General features: G+C 36.8%; 1 protein-coding gene across 20 annotated transcripts in view; it reads right to left on the bottom strand.

The window, feature by feature from the left end:
* LOC373373 (kinesin light chain) overlaps positions 1-23,602 on the bottom strand; it is a 64,841-nt gene that overhangs the window by 28,291 nt on the left and 12,948 nt on the right. For all 20 annotated transcript variants that reach the window (XR_004066488.1, XM_030998278.1, XM_030998280.1 and 17 more), the window contains 5 exon segments: positions 11,372-11,602; positions 6,844-6,913; positions 5,397-5,631; positions 4,536-4,623; positions 2,306-2,407 (listed from right to left, as the gene is read on the bottom strand). Coding sequence is in view for 19 of the 20 variants with exons in the window: in XM_030998278.1 (XP_030854138.1) it covers positions 2,306-2,407; positions 4,536-4,623; positions 5,397-5,631; positions 6,844-6,913; positions 11,372-11,602 (726 nt within the window). In the remaining variant the exon portion in view is untranslated.

The following is a 23,602-nucleotide window of genomic DNA, read 5'->3' as shown; positions in this document are numbered from 1 at the left end:
TGACGTCAACACTACTCATGTTTGCTCCTACTCACATGGCACATACACTAATGGAAATGCACAATGCATCAGTCAATTACTTTCTTCTTGCAGGTAGCCCTAATGACAGCTCCAAATATGCATACCAGAAATAGAATGGTACACTGCAACTCAAGTTCATTGTTTGTATATGAAGACTCTCCTAGAGCCCAGCTATCATTCCATCCTTCATCATTGTCTTGTACAGATTAAAATCAAAATCTACTAATCTTAATACAGGGATGCCCAAAAATATCTCAAATACTGTATTTAGTGTCGAACAAAGTTCAAAAGCAGAATATAATTTACAGAGTTGGTATTGATCTCATCAAGATTAAAATACTATAAGGAGCAATGAAAATGGCATAAAATGTCACATAAACAATTAATTTACTTTAAAAGAGTAGCAATTTCAATGTTGTATTAGACAAAATGAGATTATACAGAACAAAAAAATACATTCTTAACTTTCCCTCAAGCAATTTGCCTTTAATAATCCCTACATCCTACTATCTTATTTTTCTGAGAATTCATTATCAGAATTACACAGATATGACAGACTGGCAATTGTACTGTAATGGCCATGAAATTCTAAATGGCAAAAAAAAAATATACATATATATACGATTATTGCATTTAGGCCAACATATATAATTTTGTTATCATATTTTCTCTTATTCTATTATGGTAAAATATCTTAGGTTTGAGTTTTTATTTATCTATTCACAGTTAAAAAGCCTGCCATCAGCTATAAGCTGCTCTTCAACGAGGACATGATAGGTGGTCTACATTGCAAAATTGGAGCACAGTACTGTTAAACTCAGTAGCTATGCAGACTGCACTGTCCATTATCATTAATATGATTTATTATCAACTATAGGAAATTAGTACATTCACTAGCTCTCTCTCTCTCCCTCTCTTTCACTCATTACATTGCTCTCTCTCTCTCTCTCTCTCTCTCTACCTCACTGTCTCTATTGCCCTACCTCGCTCTCTCTCTCTCTCTCCCTCTCTCTCTCTTATGTCTCTCTACCTCAACAGTTATCCCTGCGTAATACCACTTAGTACTATCAAGGTTACTGTGTAATAAACAATGCATTTCTCTAGCCTCTAAAATTTAATTATATGATAAAAGCCACATAGTGCTGACATTTCTATTGGCAATGACGTAAATAAATATCATCATTCATGGAAGAGAGGGGAGGAGTGATATATGATAGCACAATTAGACAAGGTGATTAGCTGGAAGCTTAGCTGTCAGACTGTATGAGGTATAAGTGGGTATGTTTCAAAATGAATTGCTCATCAATAATTCAGTCTACTGTTGCTAGAACACAAAAATCCAGTGGAAAAGGGCACACTTTAACTAAACAAATTAGTTGGGTTGCCATAGGAAACACAGGAAGCGCTGACCCACTACCCTTTCTATTTCTTAGAATTACTTCAAATACCTTGAAAGATCAAATGTATACATTAGTAATATAATTAGCATATAGAGACTCATATACATGCAATCAATCTGTCTCCTAAAGGTTCAAATAATTATAATTCTCATTGGTTAATATTTTTTGTTTTAATATAATAAAAGAAGAAATAAATAATGTTGAAAAATATATCAAATGAGACTGATTATCCCTTACATGATTGAGATTGAGTTCTTATAAAATTGTTAAAACGTGCTCCAATTAGCATTAGCAGGAAATCTGATTACTTATCTCCAAGTAAATAGAACATGGATGTACTACATGCAGTGCTTTGCAAACATATTAAAGTGGTATTTAAAAATAGACTACAAGTGTTATCTTGTACATAAGTCTTGAACAATACCAAATTGTTAAAACAGGAAACAACATAATGGTGTAAAAGATAAAGTTGAGTTCTGGTCATGTGACTACATTGTAAAAGAAGCAGTCTGGAAGCCATTTGGAAAGGTTCATTATGTAGAATTGGGATATACAGAGAGGTTTTGGAAACATTAAAATGACAAGAACTTCACTCTGTCTTGCTGAAAGATTTTACATGCACTGCACACAGAAATGTATATATGGGTCTACACACATGAGACATGAAAGTTTGGTCCAAACTTTTCAGCTATTTCTTGTCATACTTTGAACATGAGGGCAGTTCAATAGCTCATTTTAGTTCTGTGATAATCTTACAAACTGACATAAACAGAATGAAAAAGGCTAACCATTTTATTTTTTTCACCTTGACCAGGACCCAATCTTCCCTTTAAAGTTGTTAATAGAATATGTTGATGTGATGTAGATAAGAAGAATGATCTCACCTTTTCCCTGATCTCCAGGGCTCTCTTACATAAAGGTTCTGCTTCCTTGTACTTGCCTCTCTTACCATACAACACTGCTAGGTTATTCAATGTGGCTGCAACCTGTGGTACAAGAAAAACAATTGTTATTAATAGTAACATCATGAAACATACTTACATGGAACATCTCAGTAACAAGAAGATATGACCAACATCACTAAAATTGAATCTCTTTCAGATATACATAATTTGGTTATAACCCAATCTCCCTTCTGAAATATTCCCTAATGAATTAAGACACTGTATTATGACATCATGTAGGCACCATTTTACACCTGCCTGTTACTATTTCAAAGAAAGAATAATTTGACATTTCAAAGAATTTCAAATTTCAGAAATTAAAAGTAGATGTAGTCAGCAACCAGCATGCTATATTTCAAATCTTTATGGAGTAAGACATGTATAGGATCTTAAAAACAGTGCTTCTGACAATACACCATTATTCATGATTAAAACAATATTATGTATTTGAACTGATTTTTCAATCTTATACGAGTACATGGTACATGTATGTGATTTAAAGCACTACAGTTACCCCCTTCATGCATCTATAGTGTTTCAATTTTTATAGGAAGTAAATCAGAACTGTAATCACATCAAGACTAACTGCTTTTGAAATGAGCAGCGCTCCTAATAATTACTTCCACACCCGTGTCCACCATCTGTTGGAAGGCGGTGCACATAAAATGTCCAAACAGCTACAAATCTTACATCTTTGTTTACATCTATTCACAAACTAATGTACATAGGCATTGAGTAAATGAAGAAACAAGACTCATAAATTAATGAATTCAAAGTATACCTTAGTGATAACAAACCAGCACTTAGATGTACATTTGCCATCAATCTTATCTACCTCTACATAAACAAGTCCCACATGACAAGTGTGGAAGAAGCTCTCTTCATTATACCAACTGTCAAATTTAGAGAGGGGATATCAATTTTTGTTTAACTTTTCATCTTCATTCTTAATGAATGAAGTTGAAATGTCATATATACTCTGGATGTGTTTTTTTAACTAAAAATGTTATAGAAGAATCTTGGGAAGATATATCCCATGATAAATAAGCTACATGTATATCTAATATGAAGTGTATTATACCAAGTTTTGATCAAACTGTTTTATTAAAGCCTCAGTCACAAATGCCATTACGAACTGCTATGAATGCCGTATGAACGATTTGGAGACCATGAAAATTTGGGAAGACCATGGAAAAACAGGGAGATTCGTACGGACGCATCGTTCGTACGGATCTTTGTGACCGTAGCTTAAGTCAAGCGAATTCAGTGTTTTTGGGGTTATCATGAGTCAGAGTGAAGGTGGATTTCATGAAGTGCTTACTCACAATGTATTAAAGTAGGTGAATAATTTAAATACAAAAATTTAAATTCACTACGATCAAAAGGTAGGTTGCGTTCCTGATTAATCACAAACATATTACAGATAAAGTAGAATAGGTAGAATCAAATCAATACATCATGATCATCCCCAAACATTCACCATCATAAAAATGTAAAAATGTAAAAAAATACATAACAATAAAATAAAATATACCATTTGAGAGTGTGGGAGTACACATCACACTAATGTATGAAATAATCCCTGTCCCTGATTACACTCTAATGGGCCTTCTCACATTCAGATATTAATAATGCAACACAATTCAATAAATCAATTGAACCATGACCAACTGAGGGAAACAAAAAGCAATTTGTGTAGATGGCGATATACAGCCCACGTGCTGTGCATATTGCTACATATGTAGATACTAAAGTTATTGGTACACTGGATATCTTTATGACTTTAACCTTTCAAATACATTGATGGAAAGTGCTTTAAAGCTCTTCTCCCTCTCCCCCACCATGAAATTGCTGCTCATTATCATATTGTAGTTAGGAATCCATATTTGTTATTTCCATTAACTACATCACTGATATTTTGGGATTAACTCACATCTTATCTGACTTTTCTTCCTCACACTAAGAGACTCATGCATCATCACTGACAACAGACAAAAACTACCATCACTGCCATCAGCAGAATATCCAAATAACACTGTCAGCATGAACATCATTATCATCGTCATATCATATATCATGTCACACCACTTAATCTCCATATTCCATACCAGTCGTATATATATGAGATTAGAGAGTGTCTGTGATGTTTACATGATGAAGTGCTACTTACTGCAGGATGATCTGGTCCTAGCGTCTTTTCCCTGATAGCAAGAGCATCATGTAGCAGGTTACCAGCCTCTTTGTATTTGTTTTGATCCCTGAATAATTAAAAAAAGATATAATTTTTGGTTGTTCAGGATCACAAGACCAACAAAAACTCATGCGAATAAGATACACATGTAAGTGGATTCAGAATGTCTTTGGTTATCCAGGCATTTCTCACTTGTAATTTGATTTAGCACGCTTTCATCATACACGTATATATAAAATAACTCACAAAATGAGAGAATTGCCACATCCTACTATAATTGGTCAGGGGCATTACAAATTCTCTTGTTTAATGTGATATATGTAAAGACACCTGGGGGGGGGGGGGGTGTTTCATAAAGCTGTTCGTAGAGTTACGCACGACTTTACGAACAGCTTGTATATGAAGTGCCAGATAGGATGCCCAAAGATTTTTCTGATATTCCAATAACCTCGATTAAATTATGGCAAAAAATATACTTTGCATTAAAAATGTTTGTTATGATAAGAATGTTAATCTACATCTGCACAGTTCAGCTTAATAAATAATAAACAATAATGATTGAGCACCCCATTTGGCTTTTCATATACAAGTCGTTTGTAAAGTCATGCGTAACTTTACGAACAGCTTTATGAAACACCCCCCAGGGCCAATCTTAGGCAAATCCACTCTCCCATACGAAAAACAATATCCATGAAAACAGATTTACATTTTCTCCATCTGTTAACCATATTGATGCTTTACATCATGCTTATGAAAGTTTGAATCTGTATCAAAGAATGATCATCAAGCAAAGAAATATACGATACTGGGAATGACAAATAGCCTGATGTATAAACTGACCTGTATACGAGGGCAAGAATGTTGAGCATTGTTGCTACATCTGGATGATCATGACCTGATGTCTTCTCCAGATCTTCTAAAGCCTGTTTACAGAGTGGTACAGCCACCTCATAGCGACTCTGTGAGGCGTACTGTATAACCAGGTTGTGTAGAGTACGTAGACGGGCAGGGATCTCATAACCTCCTGCTGCTGCTGATACTGAACCACTACCTGTCTGGGGCTGGGGATAGCTCTCTGCAAGCATAGGAGATGAGGCAGATTAATAATCCAGAATTAATACGATGCATTGACACATTCCATATGCCTTCAATGTATCACATAAATCATCTACATGTATACAATACTTTTTGGCTAGTACCATCTAAATTTTAATCAGTTTACCTTTTCATACTTAAACTACTCCATAAAATTTAGTTAGAACTGTCCATTGGTTATAAAAATTACTAAGTTGGCACAGATATTTCGCATTTTAATTCCAATGGTAAGTTTATACTTCTAGATTCCATGTTCAAAAAGACAAGCTTGGTTGAAATCAATTTGCTAATTCAGTCACATCGATAACCATTAAACAGACGGTTTTCAGAGACATATACATCAAAACACACAGGAAAAATGGTTTCAGCATCTGGACCTATTCCTTAGACAAATCTGTTTGTGCCACCTACAGTACATGCATGCACTGTTTTTTTTAGTGAAGTCATTACATCAAGAAATGATTTGTTAATAGACTCTCCCTCAGGCTCATTCAATATTCATGGCTCTCCACGATGACATCCATTTCTCATGTAAGATTACACATACCATGACAAGCAGATTGACGACGTTCCCTTCTCACACACCTGGTCTGCTCACATTACTATCATAATCTGTTCACATTACTAAGATAATTTTGTCGATGTTTCTGTAATCTATACCTGGTGCAGAGCACATGTTCCACAAAGACGTGCATATATTTATTAAACCTAGAACAAGGCTGAAAACATTAATACATAACGCTTGTAGATTTTTTACCAAAGTAGTAATACGTCATTTAGATTGGAACCAGTTGACAGTGGGAAAGTTACTAGAACGATCCAGTATGAAGCTCCTATCATGCGCTAGAATACCTTTAGAGGCACTATCCCTATGGTGATCGTGATGTATGATCTCTTTCTAGGAAACCAAGGTCTGCGCCTCTGAGGATACTATCCATTTTACACGCAGCACACAAACCAATGGCAGCGAGAAGGTTACTGGAGAGAACATTCTAATCATATGCTAGTCTACCTTTTGAGGTACCACCTCTCTGAGGATAGTGACATACGACCATCGCTTTCTAGGAAATCACGGTTTGAGGATACTAGCCCTACTGATATCAATGCACAAACCACTGAGAGTGAAAAGGTGACTCTAGAGACTACAGACAGTGGGGAAGTCAATAGAGAGATGATTGCATGGCATTCTCACCGTCTGCTTGACCACCATCATCATCTTCTGGGAAACCAAGATCTAAGGGATCTGACGATGATGCCTCCTCCTATATATAAGAAAATAAAAAAATCATGACAGAGATATCAATTATAGCTTTGAAATGAAACAAGTTACTGGAAAAATAATGCCATAATCAACTAAATAAGTACAAACAATGTAGTACATGAAAAAGAGATTGTGTATTTCAAATCATATCTATCCTTTTTCAGTGTGGTTGACAAGATATTACATTGATATGACTGACTTTAAACATGACCTGGTGTTACATAAATTATTCATGGGAAATTCCATGTGATGTGTAACCACATGTCCTTTATCTATTTATTTCATTTTCTTTTTAAACTAAAACATTATATGACTATTGAATAATAGTTCTTTCTGGTACCATCACAATTCAATACTCCATGCTATATCAAGAACATTCTTGAAGCACATTGTAGGGAAATATAATCTGTATTTACTAATTATCCTAAATCCATTTTGTTATCAACCTTTTCTTCTTTTTCAAGAACAATATATTTATCTCTGCATGCAAGTAGCCATTAACCATAGATGTCCAGTAGTTCATGAGGTAAGATACCCAGAGGGATTGACAGAGCTGCCAACTAGTACGGATTTTCCGTAATTGGTACGGAAATCAACGGCAATTACGGAAGCACGGAAACCCCTTCAAAAATTACGGATTCCCCGATTTCTGGACATGCCTATGTATTAACACATGCATTATGCATATGCGAGTGTTTTAGCGGTAATGATCGCGATACTTCCCGGGCCTCGGCCCGGTGGTTAACTTTTGAGCGCACGGAAATATCATCCGCGCCTCAGCCACGACCACTGCACACACATGTAGCTACCATCGAAAGATATGCACACCGCCCTGCCTATATGGGCTGCGTGTGCTAGCTTTCAGCATGCAATATATATCGGGGAGACGGCAAACTCGTCCCAAGTCCATTTAGCCACCTTGCAAACCAACCCGTACGGTACCATGTCCATGTGTAGTTTATAGCAGGTCTACAATTTTTTTCCCCTTAGTGATGGGTTCTCATTGTTATGATAATAAAAGTACGACTCGACTAATGATGAAGATGATGATGATGATGATGATGATGATGATGATGATAATTGTCATAAGGAAAATGAATGTACTTCCTTGATTAAACTTGAATTTATATTCAACAATTATTGTCATTGTGTTTTATTTCACATTATTTGTTGGATCATGTTTATTCATTTCATTTTATTCATATACCCCTTTTCATTGTTGATAACAAAATATGATACACGAATAAATTTTGAATGAGCTGACACACAAAGTTTTGACCGATACGAAAGCGCATGCATGGTGGATGTGCTGAAACAAGTGGCACGATATTTATCTGGGCGAAATATGCATTGGCCGAGTGTTACACTACCGCATGTGCAGCAGGTCGGCCGTGGTCGCGTCAAACTTCGAGTAACCGACGGAGAAAAATGACTTCAACTTCATCGAAGAAGCGTTCTAAAAAACTGCAAACCTTCTCAGGTGATTACACCAAGAAATGGTCATGCATTGTTCCGTCGAAAAGGAATACAAACAGTGCCTGTTGTACACATTGCTCATCCGATTTTGGAATTGGTCATGGCGGTTCGAACGATATCCAGGTACATCTGAAGTCGGTGAAGCACCGGACTGCAGCGGCGGAGGCAAGTTCCAATTCCCGCAGTCATGACATCGCCCAGTTTTTCGTCGCAAAGGACAATTCTGTCACGAACGCCGAAGTGAAGTTTACTCAATTTTTGATAGAGCACAACATCGCGTTTTCAGCAGCAGACCACCTTTCACAACTTGTCAAAAATGCCTTCCCTGACAGTAAAATTGCAAGTAAATACGCGTTTTAATTGTAAAAACCTGAAGTGAATATACACACGTAAGTGAAACAGGGTAATGATACATCAATCCTCTAATAACCATTGTTTTTTTTATAGCACTTAAAATGATGTTATAAACAGAATGTTCTTGTTTTTACTTCAAGTCCTGTCATTCAGAGTGATGCTATTACCATGGTACTAGTAGTTTGTGTTGTGGTGTTGTGTGCAGCTCTACAATGTACGTGCAAATGCAGTCTTCTTGATGTTGAAAGCGCCGCGCTTGAAATTACTGATTTCCATCCAAAATTACTGATTTTTAGCTTTCAGTTTACTGATTTTGGTTTCAGAGGTTGGCAGCTCTGGATTGAGGGCAGCATGAGAATTAAGTAAGTGAAAGTGTAAACGTGTGTACACATGTAATGCCAGACCCGTGCAAACATAGATTTCATCAAAACTTGGATGGCAGGATAAATATCTCGCGGAAGATCAATGTTTGTACGTGACCAACCAGAAAATGGAGATATTATCCTCCGTATGTACGGGAGACACAATGGACAGAGAGGGGGTCTTAAGGTTCAGCACTTCCTCCATTTTAAAAACTATTTTATAATGAAAGACCTAAGACTTAATTTGATGGGCTACCTTTAAAGTCTTGCAAATTATACGAGATTTGTATAAATGGAATGATAAAAAGTTATATTTAATATTAATGATTCTATGTCTTTTGTAAATACAAACATTACTTTACTTTTATGATAGCAATCTATGTTTTTTTTTTTTTACTTCAAATAATTATTCAGAGGCTATGCAAAATGTCAAACATGTCAGCATGAATGAGACAGAAAACAGATAATTTGATGGATACATCATCAGTAATGTCTCCATTAAGATTTAATTTAGTCCAAGTCCTTGAATACAATCGGAGTGGTCTCACATAATCTCTTAATGAAATTATCATGCTTGTAAAAAAATCTTGCCCAGATTTAAGAATCTTGTAAATAATGATGGGGGAGCCCTGAACAGAAAATTAAAGTATAATTCTGATTAAAAATATAAGCATTTTGAAAATGAAGTTTGCTTTTATATTCTTACAAGAAAATGGGGGGAAAGGGAGAAAGTATTGGCAATGGTATTTGCTAAGGGAAACATTGCTGTCATATTCACTTCACTTTCCTATCAATGTTGCAACAACAGTCTAAAGGATAAACTTCCTGTAATGTCATTTCGCAATCTTTCATGTCCCGAATGGTATTGGTCCATGACATTTCAACATTGTTCACTTTCAAGCGTCTGCAGGTTGACATTTAGATCCTCTATTCCCTCTCCCTTTGGCCAGGTGATCCTATTCCATACTATGCATTATTCCAATATCTCAAGCAAGGCCATTACTGATGTACACAATAATTACATGAATACTGATAGCTAATTTTTTCATGGAATTTCAATTTCATACCATTTGCATTTGCTTCACCATGAAATGATTGGGATATAAACATGCTCTCCATGAAAAATTGCACACTTTATTTCTCAGTTGAGACGTAAGAGCTTGTTCCGTTACCCAAACCTTGATTTAGAAGTTGTAATGTAATATGCATGTTTATTGTAACTTGACTTGTTGTCTTGCATGAGATTTAGAAGATACATGAAGGAAAATTACATTGCTGTAGACAAAACTATATTGTTTGTATTTCGCCATGCCTTAAAAATATCCTCATCCTACATGTATATGATAGAAGATTCCTGAATTATTCATGATTACACCTGACTTTCTCAAAACCCTGCAAACAAAAATATAAGCACAGGGGTATTTATAGAGAATTCTCTATTTTTACTGAAAGGCTCAGTATCACAGATACATGTAACTGTGAATAGTTTCTCAGTATGGCTTGTTGCATTTCTTTCTTACAATGTTAAGCTTTTGGATAAATAGAGACACCCAAGTCAGCTAGACAGATAAATACAATACTATCACTGAATCAGGCACTAATTGTATTTGCTTAACTTTACAAGCTTGTACATGGACCTAATAAACTCAGTATGGAGCAGCAACCAGGCCGTTCGCAATGTTGTTAAACTTAATGAAGCTTTATTACTTTCAGTCTGATACCCCACTCACACCTGAGACCGACTGCAGACCGACAACAGACCGGACAAATATTTACATTGCCTCCAATGGTCAGGGATCTGTCGGTCGGGAGTAGGTTTGGTGGTGTGACTGAGGTTTCCCCATTCAGTGACGACTGTTATGCAGAAACTCATTTTTACAACCTTATCAAATGCATGAGTTGGATGTTGATTTCAACCAAACATACCCTCATTATGTTCCAATTTCAAAGAATATTTTATGTTTCAATATAATATGTTGTGAAATATGTCTTCCAGGGTTTAATTTGTGAAGTCCTGTTCAATTGTTTTTTAAAACAACTAACCTAGACCTATTTTGTAATTCCCTTTGTTTTCGCACAATAAAGGTGATATCGCAGGTGATAGCATTTTCTAACCCTGTGTTTAGAATGCATATGAAATTATCATCTCAAAGACTTGAAGGTTTATTACCAGCAATCACTTTTTGTTATACTAAAAGATATATATTTTCATCCATCCCTTCCTGAGTTCCATAATGTAACAATAAGGAGACAAAAACTGAACTTACATCTGGTGTGCGATCTTCATCATACTTCTTGATGGAGTTCATATACTCCAGGTGCTTGTATTTGACCTCTAGGTCAGCTAGATTCTGCTCACTCGTCTGTAGCTTCTGTTGGGTGGCAGCCAGCTCATCTCTCAACCAGGTATTCTCCTGGACTAACCTTCGAACCTGAGCTCGTAGCTTCTGTTTCTCGGCCTCCACCATGTTGAGATGGTGACCCAATGCCATCATTACCTACAGGAAAGCAGAAAACAATGGAGGGAATAGCATGAAGGAAACGCGCACTTAAAGGAAAAGATAGCACAATCGGTTTTACCATTAAATCCAATGTATAATATTGATGTGCACCAACATTTTCATCAGACATCATTGGCTTTACAAGATAAATAGCAAGACACTAGCAACAGTATGGTGCTGTGAAGTTGTTGTTTCTCTCTCCCTCCCCTCCCCCCCCCCCCCCCGCCCCCTTCTCTCTCTTCAAGTGGAATATAAAATGTATGAGAGGTCAAAATGATTCATATGCAACTTGCATACAGTTACGTTTAAATTCATTTTAAATGATGAAAAGGATTTGAAAACATCTCATATACATGAATATACCTTTTTTGATGCAAGTAAAAATAATATGAGACTATGTATCTAACATGATTCATTTTAAGTTCCTAAATTGTCACTTACAAGTACATGTATGATAGAGATTATCTCCTTTCATCCCATTTTCTTCCTCCATCTTTTCACAATCCCTTGCTCTCACTCATTTCCTCCCACCTCACCACTGCCCTCTCTCTCTCTCTCTCTCTCTTGCTCTCTTTTTCTCTTTATCTCTCTCCACCCCTCCTCTCTCCTACATGTACATGTAGCCTCTATTCCTCTTCCTCCCTCCATAACACTTGTGTAAATGGCAAATTTCTTTTCTGATGAATGCAAACACAGAAATAAGAAAGGCAAGCCCTGTGGGCATGTTATTTATCCTCTCCAATGCCTCCGGTTTTGCCGACTTCGTCCCATACATTGTTGTATAGCCTGAAACTGGAGGAGACCCAGAGGCGATAATAGTATAGTAGAGAAGTACTATGCTTCATGATGATGTGAATAATTAACCTCATTCATGGAAAGAACAAAAAAAGGAAAATCCGAAGGAGCGAGATTGTAGTGGTGGTTCAGGTTATTCTTAGCATGCCTTGGAGTATGCTTGGCAAGCATTTGTTCAGCCTGATCTCCTCTAACTTACAGACCGGCTCACTTCTCTCATGTCAATCATCACACATTGTCATACAAGCCTCTCGATTTCCAGTCATTGATGCATATTCATGTATTATTTGACCAGATAATTGTTTGATAATAAATCTGAATTAATATGCAAAGCTGTTCCCCATGGTATTTTCCTTTTTTTAATCATTCCACATCAGTCTTTAGGAGGAATAGAGCAAGAATCCTTTTTTACATTGTAGCTCCCTGATCATATATTTATGAAGTAGGATCATAATTGTATTTCCATAATTAGCAGGATAGACATATCATAATCCTTACATAGTTCGGCAGCAGACAGGGCAAACATTTTGTATGTTACAGATATGAATTCTGTTATAGTAGTTAAAAGAGTTTCATTCCATAAATTATGCATAAAGTTAACTCCTACCCCTACGTCTGAGAGATCTCCTGGTAATGAATATCAAACCACTGGCCATGGCACAAGCAGCTCACATTCAATAGACTCTCAATTTACATGAAAATAATAATGAAAAATATTATATAGAGATAGTTAACTCTAGACCAATACCAAAGCCAATACACAGGTTCAGCATGTCTTTTCTTCAATTTCCCCGGGGGGCATGAGGCCATTAAAGCTCATTAATGATGAGCTTATTCCTATGACATTCACACGTACTGTATCACTCTCATCTTGGGTACTACGCATCTTCAGATATTTGCTCAAATTAGATTTTTGCACCAAGCTAGCCTACATGTAGCATCCATCCATGGGCTCAGGAAGACTTAAATGACAAAAGAGATCTGGTGACATTCAGTCCCATGCAGTTTACTCAATAGAGACAGTGAAGTTGCAGTAGGATATGAGAGGACAGAGAGGGGGAGGGCAAGAATGCAAGGCAAATAGCAGAAAATGAGAAAAGGAAAGAGCTACTGTAGATGAAAAGCAGAACATGAGGAAAGGAAAGAGCTACTGTAGATGAAAAGCAGAACATGAGGAAAGGAAAGAGCTACTGTAGATGAAAAGCAGAACATGAGGAAACGAAAGAGCTACTGTAGATGAAAAGCAGAAAATGAGGAAAGGAAAGAGCTACTGTAGATGAAAAGCAGAACATGAGGAAAGGAAAGAGCTACTGTAGATGAAAAGCAGAAAATGAGGAAAGGAAAGAGCTACTGTAGATGAAAAGCAGAACATGAGGAAAGGAAAGAGCTACTGTAGATGAAAAGCAGAAAATGAGGAAAGGAAAGAGCTACTGCAGATGAAAAGCAGAACATGAGGAAACGAAAGAGCTACTGTAGATGAAAAGCAGAAAATGAGGAAAGGAAAGAGCTACTGTAGATGAAAAGCAGAAAATGAGGAAAGGAAAGAGCTACTGTAGATGAAAAGCAGAACATGAGGAAAGGAAAGAGCTACTGTAGATGAAAAGCAGAACATGAGGAAAGGAAAGAGCTACTGTAGATGAAAAACAGAAAATGAGGAAACGAAAGAGCTACTGTAGATGAAAAACAGAAAATGAGGAAAGGAAAGAGCTACTGTAGATGAAAAACAGTGAGTATGGTGGACACAATGCTGAAATGTGTATAAGCAGGAATAAATACAGAAACTGAAGGGTAAGGGAACAAGTGGTGCACTTCTCGCAAGAATGGCCACCTTAGGCATCAATCAAATTGAGACAGGAGAGATAATCATTCCACATGCATGGCACAGTCTGAATGTACACATCCATGTGAAGCACCATATTGAAGGCTTTTAGTGTAATGAATGTGTCTGGTTTTGCAGTGAGCTGTGGTTGATGGCTTTGCATGGGTTAGGCAGGGTAACTTATCCTGAAACCATCCGTCCATCTGTCTGTCTCCTTGCCAACAGGTTACCTAGGAATGAGTGATGAACATGCTGGACGAGGCATGGAGGCACAGAGAGAGCAGACTGGTTTGGCATCTCATTGCCCAGAAGCTAATAAGGAGGAGTACAGCCCATGGTATTGCATCCATTGACCAACCAATCAACATACACACACAAACATGGTGAAAAAGAGGACCTTAATTAACCATGTTGGTAATACAATTTCGTAGATGTTATTTACAGATCTAACTCATTCCCTCATTCTTAAACAATATTGTGGAACGATACCCAAACAATATCATCATTGAATAACTTTGCAACATTTAAAAATAACCTTTGCAACATAGATATATACTTGAAGCATTTCTTTTTCATCTCTGCCAAAAAAGATATGTCTATTTGAAGCATCCCCTCCCCCCCCCCCCCATACCTCACAAAAAAGTAAAGTGCATAAACTTATTAGGAATTCCATGGGTCACATCTAAAAATATAAAAAAAGTGGGTCAATTCAAATGATTGATTTTTCAAAACCACTTGTTCTTCAGAATAAATTACAAAAATTCACAAGAATTACTGCTCATAAAACAGAAATGAAAATATTCAGAACAGGAGTATACTGTAGGCATAATAAATTCATGCCATTTTTCAATACTTGAAGCTTAAGCACTAAGAAAGTACTTGTATTGCTTGGGCAGAATCAATCATTGTAAATGTAATTGAGCGAAACAACATTGTTCGGACGTGAGGACTGAGTCCTTTTCTCATTTACTTGCAAATGTGAAGAGAGTTTGTGGGTACATACAGTACATGATTGTCAGTCCCTTGGGCAGAGGCCTCAGAATAAAGGGGGTTGCCTGAGCATAATGCACAAATCATGCATGCAAGGAGTGCGCAGAGACTATGAATGAATAATCCATTTTATCTATGAAAAGTTCAGGAATTAAAATATCTTTAATAAAATTTATTGTAAACAATTGATTGACATGGAACAGCTTGCAAGATGAGCTCAAACTTTGACATCTTTACCATAATATATTTGCTTTTAACGAGACATCTTTTTATATGCATAGTAAAGAAGTTTACTTTGAATGATTCTGAAGTTTAAAAAAATTAGATCTAATTATCCATAGATCCATGTAGTAATATTGCTTGCTTTATTGTCTAAGTTTGCTTTATCAAAGCACATAGTTATGCACATGGAGTCAAACTCTCCCTATTCCATTAGACCTACACGTACAGCTACAACGATTGAAGAAGTTTCTACTTGCAAATCGCTACGAGTTAGCCGACGGCAGAGGCCTGATTATGTGGCCACATCTAGAGGGCTGCATGGTAATTTGTGTGGAGCACTACTTGTCTCCTTCAATAGTGCTGCCTTCTCAACATAAAAAGAAGAGCTCTTCTCTTGACCATGTTCTCGCAATTTCTGTAACTGCTTTTCCCTTCTAAAATTTGATTCTAGCGCACTTTCGTGAGATGGAATTACGGAGGGCTGAGGTTGCACTTTTGAGAAGATTACAAAGGTTACTTGTCATCAGGGAGTAGAGAAAAGACAGACATTAATTCTCAAATGTGCCTTCATGTACTGTATGTCCATGTAATGCCACAATAGAAAGACTTAAACTAATCACATCCCAATGGAAGTGTAAATCACACAGTATCAGATATCGTGTGAAATACCATTACTCTCCGCAACTGTGAATGGTTATTAACTTCTATCGGTCCTATTACTTTTATACCATTACTTACACATGCAGCTCTTTCAGATATTCCATTCCTGCATAAAATCTTAATTCCATGCCAATTTTAGAATCTAGAAGTAATATGACTTTTTGTTCTGAACTAATAGTCTGTACATGCTGTAAAGTAACAGAAAATTCAATTTCCTTTCTCAAGTTCAAGTTCATATTTATACAAATGACGCCTGCTGTAGCCATATTCAAGGTGCATCCTATCTTTGAAATAATATAGTGCTGCCTGCGCATTTTCATACAATGTCATACATTTGATTAGATGACGTGAGGTCTGGCCATGATTCATGTTCATTCCTATTAATCTACTGTTGATGTAGACTCATTCTACAGTTGGTTTGGATAGTCGGCAAAGTATGACTCACATGTATAACAGTATACTTAATAACGTGCAGATTAGGTGTGGCTCAAGGAGCAAACTGCCTCATGGGAAAATGATTTTCCTAACAATTTCAAAAGATTTGCAATAAATTTTCAACTCATCAATTCTTTTTATCCCATTAATTCTTTAAATTTTTAATCTCAAAAGGTGAAACTCAGGTATTAAAATTCATGTTTCACTTTGTTTCATTTCTATAAGGGGCAAATCATTTTGACTGCGCTATATTCAAAAGTTGGTTTAAAATAGATATTTTTTTTTTCTTGATTTGATTTGATTTTATAGATGTGGTGGAAACCATGTGGATGATGAAAAGCAGTTCAGTGCGAAAGCTCAAGATAATCTTGAAATGCAAAAAATAAAAACCAACATGGCATACAATGGAGTTCTTGAAAGAAAGTAAAGAGAGCAAGAAGAAGTCTAATGTTATTCATGTACTGTACGTACTTGATGCTATTTTGGTCTTCATGTTGATATGTTTTTGACAGAGTCGATGTATGATTCATAGCACCACGCTTGCATGTAATAGAAAATTCAATATAGAAAGCAGCTGGTGCCATGAGGTAGAGTTACTACACACAGTTTCATGAGATTGAGAGAGAGGGACTGATTTGATTTATTTACCAGGTCTACTCAAGATGTAGACTTGTTAGTTAGAACTTGGGTCAAAATGGCACCGATGCTGATATGGCTGAAGATTACATGTTATCAGAATGTCTGTTTCTTTTATGCGGCAGTAGCTGATGTTCTAAATGAGTAATTATTTATCTTGAATTCTTGGTAGATTAGAAATTGATATACTGAGATGATAGTAATGAATGGTATAAAGTAATCTGCTTCAAAAAGTTTACAGTAAAATCTGAGTTTTTTTCTCAGTACTTTTTTTTTCTTCAAAAAGATATCAAGATAATTCTATTCTGTTTACATTAGTACTGATGTCTCCTAAGACACTAGTACTGTATAAGGGATTGAGTTGTGAATTAATGCCAGCCCTCTGAATACACTGCACATTCCATTTCCTTAAAAATTGTACACTTAAAATGAGTATGAAATCATTTTTATTTAAATCTTGGTAAATATAGCCATGTACTTTACTAGTAAGATCGCTTAATTATCTACTTTCTTTCTTTTTATCAACTTTGCAAGTGTGTCCAGCTTCAAATTGCTTTCTTGACAAAAATTATGCACTTTCATTTACTGGGATATATTCATGACCAGGTCTGTTTAGTAATGATTATCCCAAGCATTTGTTTTTAATCGTGTAGTTTACTAAATTTAGTTGCCAAGTTCAAGTTGCTCTTCTTGTTGTAAACATGTTAAAGATTGATTGCATTAAGTGTTGGCATAGAAATAAGGTTTAATTACTCTGACTACAACTCTGTTGGTATGGTATTACATGGAATCACTAGACATTAGCGCAAAACTAGAAGGGCAATAAATCTTTATGATCTTTGGAAGCACTTAATGTGCTTGAGGCATTCAGAAGGTGTATTGGGCCATTCCATGAGAAGAAGGACATGACATCAAAAAAAGAAATGTACCTCTTATGTTAATTCTTTGATTTATCACTAACCTTATGCCATGGATGTTCATAAAACATTAGGGCCTTTCAAATTCAATACAATTTTTTTTTCATTTTTGTTGATTTCCTAAGATCTCAAACTATCATCAAAAACGTGCATGTGGGACTGCAGCTGAAAAAAACCCAATTTATTGCAGATTACACAGGATTCTTGTAATATTTTTTCCTGAAAATTTCGCTAAATGGAAAAAGATGAATATATTTCCATAGTTTAAGGGGTCCTGTGATATTTAATCTATTACATAGGGGTAAAAATGGCCTCCGGACAAAATGTAACGCGAGTTACCGTAACGTGAGTTACCGACATATTTGCTTCCTGCATTTTACTAGTCCATTGTTTCTTATCTTTAATATTGTGATCTTATACTAGTAAGTCACAACCTACTATCAAATTAAAGTAGGAAAGATTTTGTCAAGATTGTCTAGTATGAGGAGAAAAGAGGGTCTCGTAGAATTGACCATGTCCTTTTTTTGTAACGCGAGTTACCGAAATTCAATAATCCAAGAATCTAAAAATGTTTGTTCTTCAATTTTCTTTTTTGTTTCATTCAGTTGTTCTATATCTACCCTGTCCATGTTTGAAAAAAGTATCTTGTAGATCCTAGCAGTTCTAAAGATATAGGCACATTATCGTGTCAATGTACCCATTAAGTGTAACGCGAGTTACCATGGAATGGCCCACTACATGTCAGCAGTGCTAATGGTGTACATGTACTTTGCAGATGTGAAAACATCCCATTAAGTCATGGTGGTTTACACTATTGTTATGAATCGTCATGGAAGAAATGCTTGAATGTTTCCGACACTTCCTCTCACGTCAAAGCGAAGGTCAGGTCATTTCCAACATGACTTTTGTTTAACAAGTTAGATACTGTATTATCTGTAGAAAGCCAGAAGGAAGTTGAAAGCTACAAATCAATGGTCTTTCACTCTGATTAGACAATATAAAAAGTATAATTTAATCTGTCTCAGTGAAAATAATCAGGCAAAATTAAAAGAAGATCAAACGTAGGTAATCAATAACTTCTTGTTGCTCCGGTATGATTTGACTCTATTACATCCATCAATCCCAGCTTGCAGATCAAATAGCAGCAACAGGAATATTGTCCTCATCCTCATGTTTCTAGAACAAGGAGGAAAAGAAATTCAAGAGGATGAAAACATGGAGAGAGAGAGGGGCCTCATCATCAGCTCCATCTCGTTGAGGTTTATTTCCATCTCTGAGCCACTGCACGCCAGCCACGGGGCATGCGCACTGGCAGGTGGGCTTACGTTGCACTGACGTAACCGCCACCCTACTTCTCTACATCTCTGGCAGGAGAAGCATCATCACCAGTGAGATGCGTGTCCTGAGAGAAGGAGACCATAGGATGACTCATACTCAGAGATGGGGCACAGGTTAGGGGGAATCAAACATCACTGTATTAAGGGCTTTCTTAGCATTTTAGATGTGTCGCATAATGATTTCCTGAATACATTGTTATTGTAGTATTCCATATTTGATTGAGAACAAGTTGTATTATATACAGTAGGCTTGAGGGTGCACCATGTGAGAGAGAGGATTGAGGAGTCCTGAAAAGTTGTATCATATCGGTACATTTCATTACAAAACATATGCTTTCTTTTAAAAAGCAATCCATCTATATTCATATTGCAAAAGCAGGGAATTTTGAGAATCATGGACATGTGATTGAATTTAAAGTCAGTTTCTGGTGCCTGCACAAAATGCTTCCATTTCAAAATAATACCTTGAATCTTCAGGTATATTAAAAAAAATTATGAAGCAATATATGTCTATTTAAAAATCTACTACTTGCTGTCTACCTTTGCCATCATCCTTAACTAAGGAGGAGCTGATTGTTATTTCCTTATTCCATCCATCTTCAATGCCCATACTTACAATATGACAGCATGCATATCAAATTAATTCCACATTCTCTAGGTACATTTAATGAAATCCTAACATTTTAAGCAATGCTCTGATGATAAGACTAGAATCTGGCAATAATAAATGAATTATATCATTGGCCAATCTCATGACCCAGTTTGCTATCAATTTCTGCAAAGCCTCAACTGATGAATACATAATGAATCCTTAATATATCGCCTTGGAAACGATAATCACCCTGTGGATCAAATCTGTGTTACCAAGAGTAAAAGCAAATCCATCTTTATTCCGCCTTAAGAATTAAAATCTAGCACAGCGAAACACACATATATTATTCAAGTAATAAATTTGTAATTTCTGAATTTTACACCCGACTTGCTATATTCATATGGACTTTGATTTTTTTTAAATACAAATTATGAAAATAAAGTACACAGTGAATCAGAACATGCCAGTAAATAAAGATAAAATACATGTAGGCCTATATCTAATGACGTTTCTGTATCTTATTGAACTTTTGTAGCACTGCAAATTTCATTAGTTTATACATTGTTTTTTAATATTTTCTTTGCTCTCAGAAAAATAGCCCAAAATTTTGAACTATTCTTGCATCTACTTTTTAATGTGCTCATTTATTCAGAAGTTGCATGACTAGATGTATGGATAACCTTCAAAAAAAGCTAATGTGCATTGTAGTTGTACTTAATTACTGAATGTACATGTACTGTACATGTACATGTAGCTACTCCTCAAGGCAGTCATATTTATAACTGCAGAGATGACCCTTATGTCTATAGGCTACAGACATGAATGAAATTCACCATGTGTGATGATCTGAGAGAATGAAAATATTTTGCTTATGTTTTACTCCAGCAGCCCATAAAACACTTCCTATAGAAAGAAGAGCAACAGAGCTGCACATATTACACTGATGTACAGATTCTCTACTCAGTCGTGACATGGAATGCATAGAATGCTATCTGAGTTTCACAGTGCAGTCTGCTGGGTACATATACATGTACATGTAGGAGGGGTGTGTTTACAATGTCTGTTTTTAGGCATTCAATAGCGAGAGGCCTTATCTATATTATTAATACGCAAAATCGCCGCGGGGGGTCCAAAACGGGGCAAAACGGTTCCTCAAAAACGCCTTTCCCCGACCGCGCCCGCCTCCGCCGTGGCGCGGGAACGGCGGCACAATTCCACGAGGCATGTCTCCCGTAACCTGCGTGCCACGTCGACCCCGCGATCGACGTCCATGCCGTTAAACGTGGTATTCGAGGTTCCGGGGAGGACGGGTGGACGAGAGCACGGCGGGCGTCGCGGATTGCCAGGAGGAGACGAACTCGCGAGAGCGAGTCGACAAGGCGTGCACCCGCCCTCTGTCTAATTATCAAAGAGAGACGAAGAGACACACGATGGACGAGAATCCACTCGCGCCAACGGGTGTAGCAAGTCTCATTGTAAAGATTGCGGCGTATTTCGAGTAAGGCCTCTTGCTATAGGATTCGCTTTGTAGCATGTAAGAGAAACACACATTAACAGATGACCCACCCGGGTGATGGGATGTAGCCATTATGTACGCTCAACGGGTTGAGCTGACCCGTGCTATGCGTCTTTCTATAGGATATGCTTTAGCTAGGCGCCCATAGTGTACGTGTATTACACGCTCTCAGGTCACACACATGCACACACCACAGTCGATTCGAGTCGAGGCGATCGCTACAACTGGCGCAAACCATGGACCTATTTTCACGTAAAATCTTTACTCTGAAAATAATTATACGAATTCTGTGATCTATGCCAACATAATCATAGTCCAAGCTTCTGTTTTATTGGTCTTTTCATGAAAACTACATCGAAATCACAACAAGAATAGCGCAAATAGATCTGTGATAGTACGCCTTCACGTGACAGTTCAGTTGCAAACTGCCTTGAGTCCGCAGTGTATTGCCACCGCAGCTGAGCGCTGCTGTCGGGGGTGCTGTCGGAGCCGAGTGTGTGAGCATGGACTAGCGGTGACCGGAGTAGCCAGGCCTGTCCGTGGTGTGAGGAGAGTCTAAACAACACTTTGAAATTGCTATTATTGCCCCGATTTCAATGTAGTTTCGTGAATAGATGTATGAAACCTGGGCTTAGATTGTGATTATTCTGGCCATGTATAGTTGTATACTGAATTTCGATAATCATTTTTCAAAGTAAAGTTTTCACAAGCAAAGTAAAGTTTTCACAAGAAAATCAGACGGTCGTCATGGTCGTTTAAAAACATGATAATACTTTTAGTATGATACAGTTCTTGCATCAAATCAATTTTTAAAAGTATGGGGGGGGGGGGGGTCAGGTAACTCAAAGCGATTTGAGTGCAGGCGTGGTGTCCACGGGTACAAAGGGCTGAACCCCCGAAAGCTCGGGGGTTTTAGGCATTTAATTACGGTCAGATGAGCATATTTTTAATGCCTTATTTGTGACACTGGCAGGTCGATCACTAATTGGCGTGGGGTCCATAGTAGAGTTGCCTACCAACTACGCTGAGCTGAGAGTACGCTGGCCTTCGTTACTATACCCTGAGGGACGCAAAAAAGTATGCAAGATGGACGCAAACAATTTAATATGTTTAACAAAATTTGCGTACTTTCGGCGTAGAAACTTGACGCAGAAAGTACGCCTTTTTTTTACGTAACACTACGCTACTAAACTAAACAAACTGCATCTTTAAATGAATTAATGAAAAATTAGCCCAAGAAAAATGAGCCCCCGAAAGATAAAAAAGTAGGCCCCAAAAATTTTCCCAAAATTTGATATAGATCGAGTCCCCGAAAAAAAAAATCTTTCACTGGATTCTACGCTTACAGTCCCACACACAGTCGAGTCAATTTGTGCACAAACCGTTCGATTTTTCGCGTAAAATCTTTACTTTGAAAATAATTATACACATTTTGTGAACAATGCCAACATAATCATAATCCAAGCCTCTGCATACATGTATGTAGTCTTTTCATGAAACTACATTGAAATCACAACAATAATAATGCAAATAAATCGTAATTATCGAGATCCTATCTGACATAGTTTGTTTTACGATGCGCCATTCATGGTCAAACAGCATATATTATAAAAATTCTCTATATATAAAGATAATCTAATTTTTGGATAGCACATAGGCCTCTATCTATCTATCTATTTGGCCCCTCCCCTAGAATCCCGTGGATTTTCCACGGGTCCTGCTAGTTCTCTTTAATCACAGATTAGATAAATCTGGAAGCACTTGGGATAGTATAGCCATGGACTTAACATGGTATAGCCCTTGAACTGGCTCTGTTGGAGTAACAACTTGCACTTGCATACAACTTTCGATGTTACATGTAAAGTCTGCATCCTTTGTTTAAATGTTTATAATGACTTTTAATAGAGCATAAAATACATGTAATACAGGTTTACTGCCATCAGGATTTGATATATATGTATCGCACACACAAAATGAAAAGGATATATGTAATGTACATGAATAGTTGGTTGACCTTATAACAACCCATCCAAGCATTGATTCATTCATATCTCTCCAGTAAAGTATGCATTCCTCTA

The sequence above is a fragment of the Strongylocentrotus purpuratus genome, unplaced genomic scaffold (genome assembly GCF_000002235.5).
Source record: "Strongylocentrotus purpuratus isolate Spur 01 unplaced genomic scaffold, Spur_5.0 spur5_scaffold_5, whole genome shotgun sequence".
NCBI lineage: Eukaryota > Metazoa > Echinodermata > Echinoidea > Camarodonta > Strongylocentrotidae > Strongylocentrotus > Strongylocentrotus purpuratus.
This window is presented reverse-complemented; position numbering and strand designations above follow the sequence as displayed.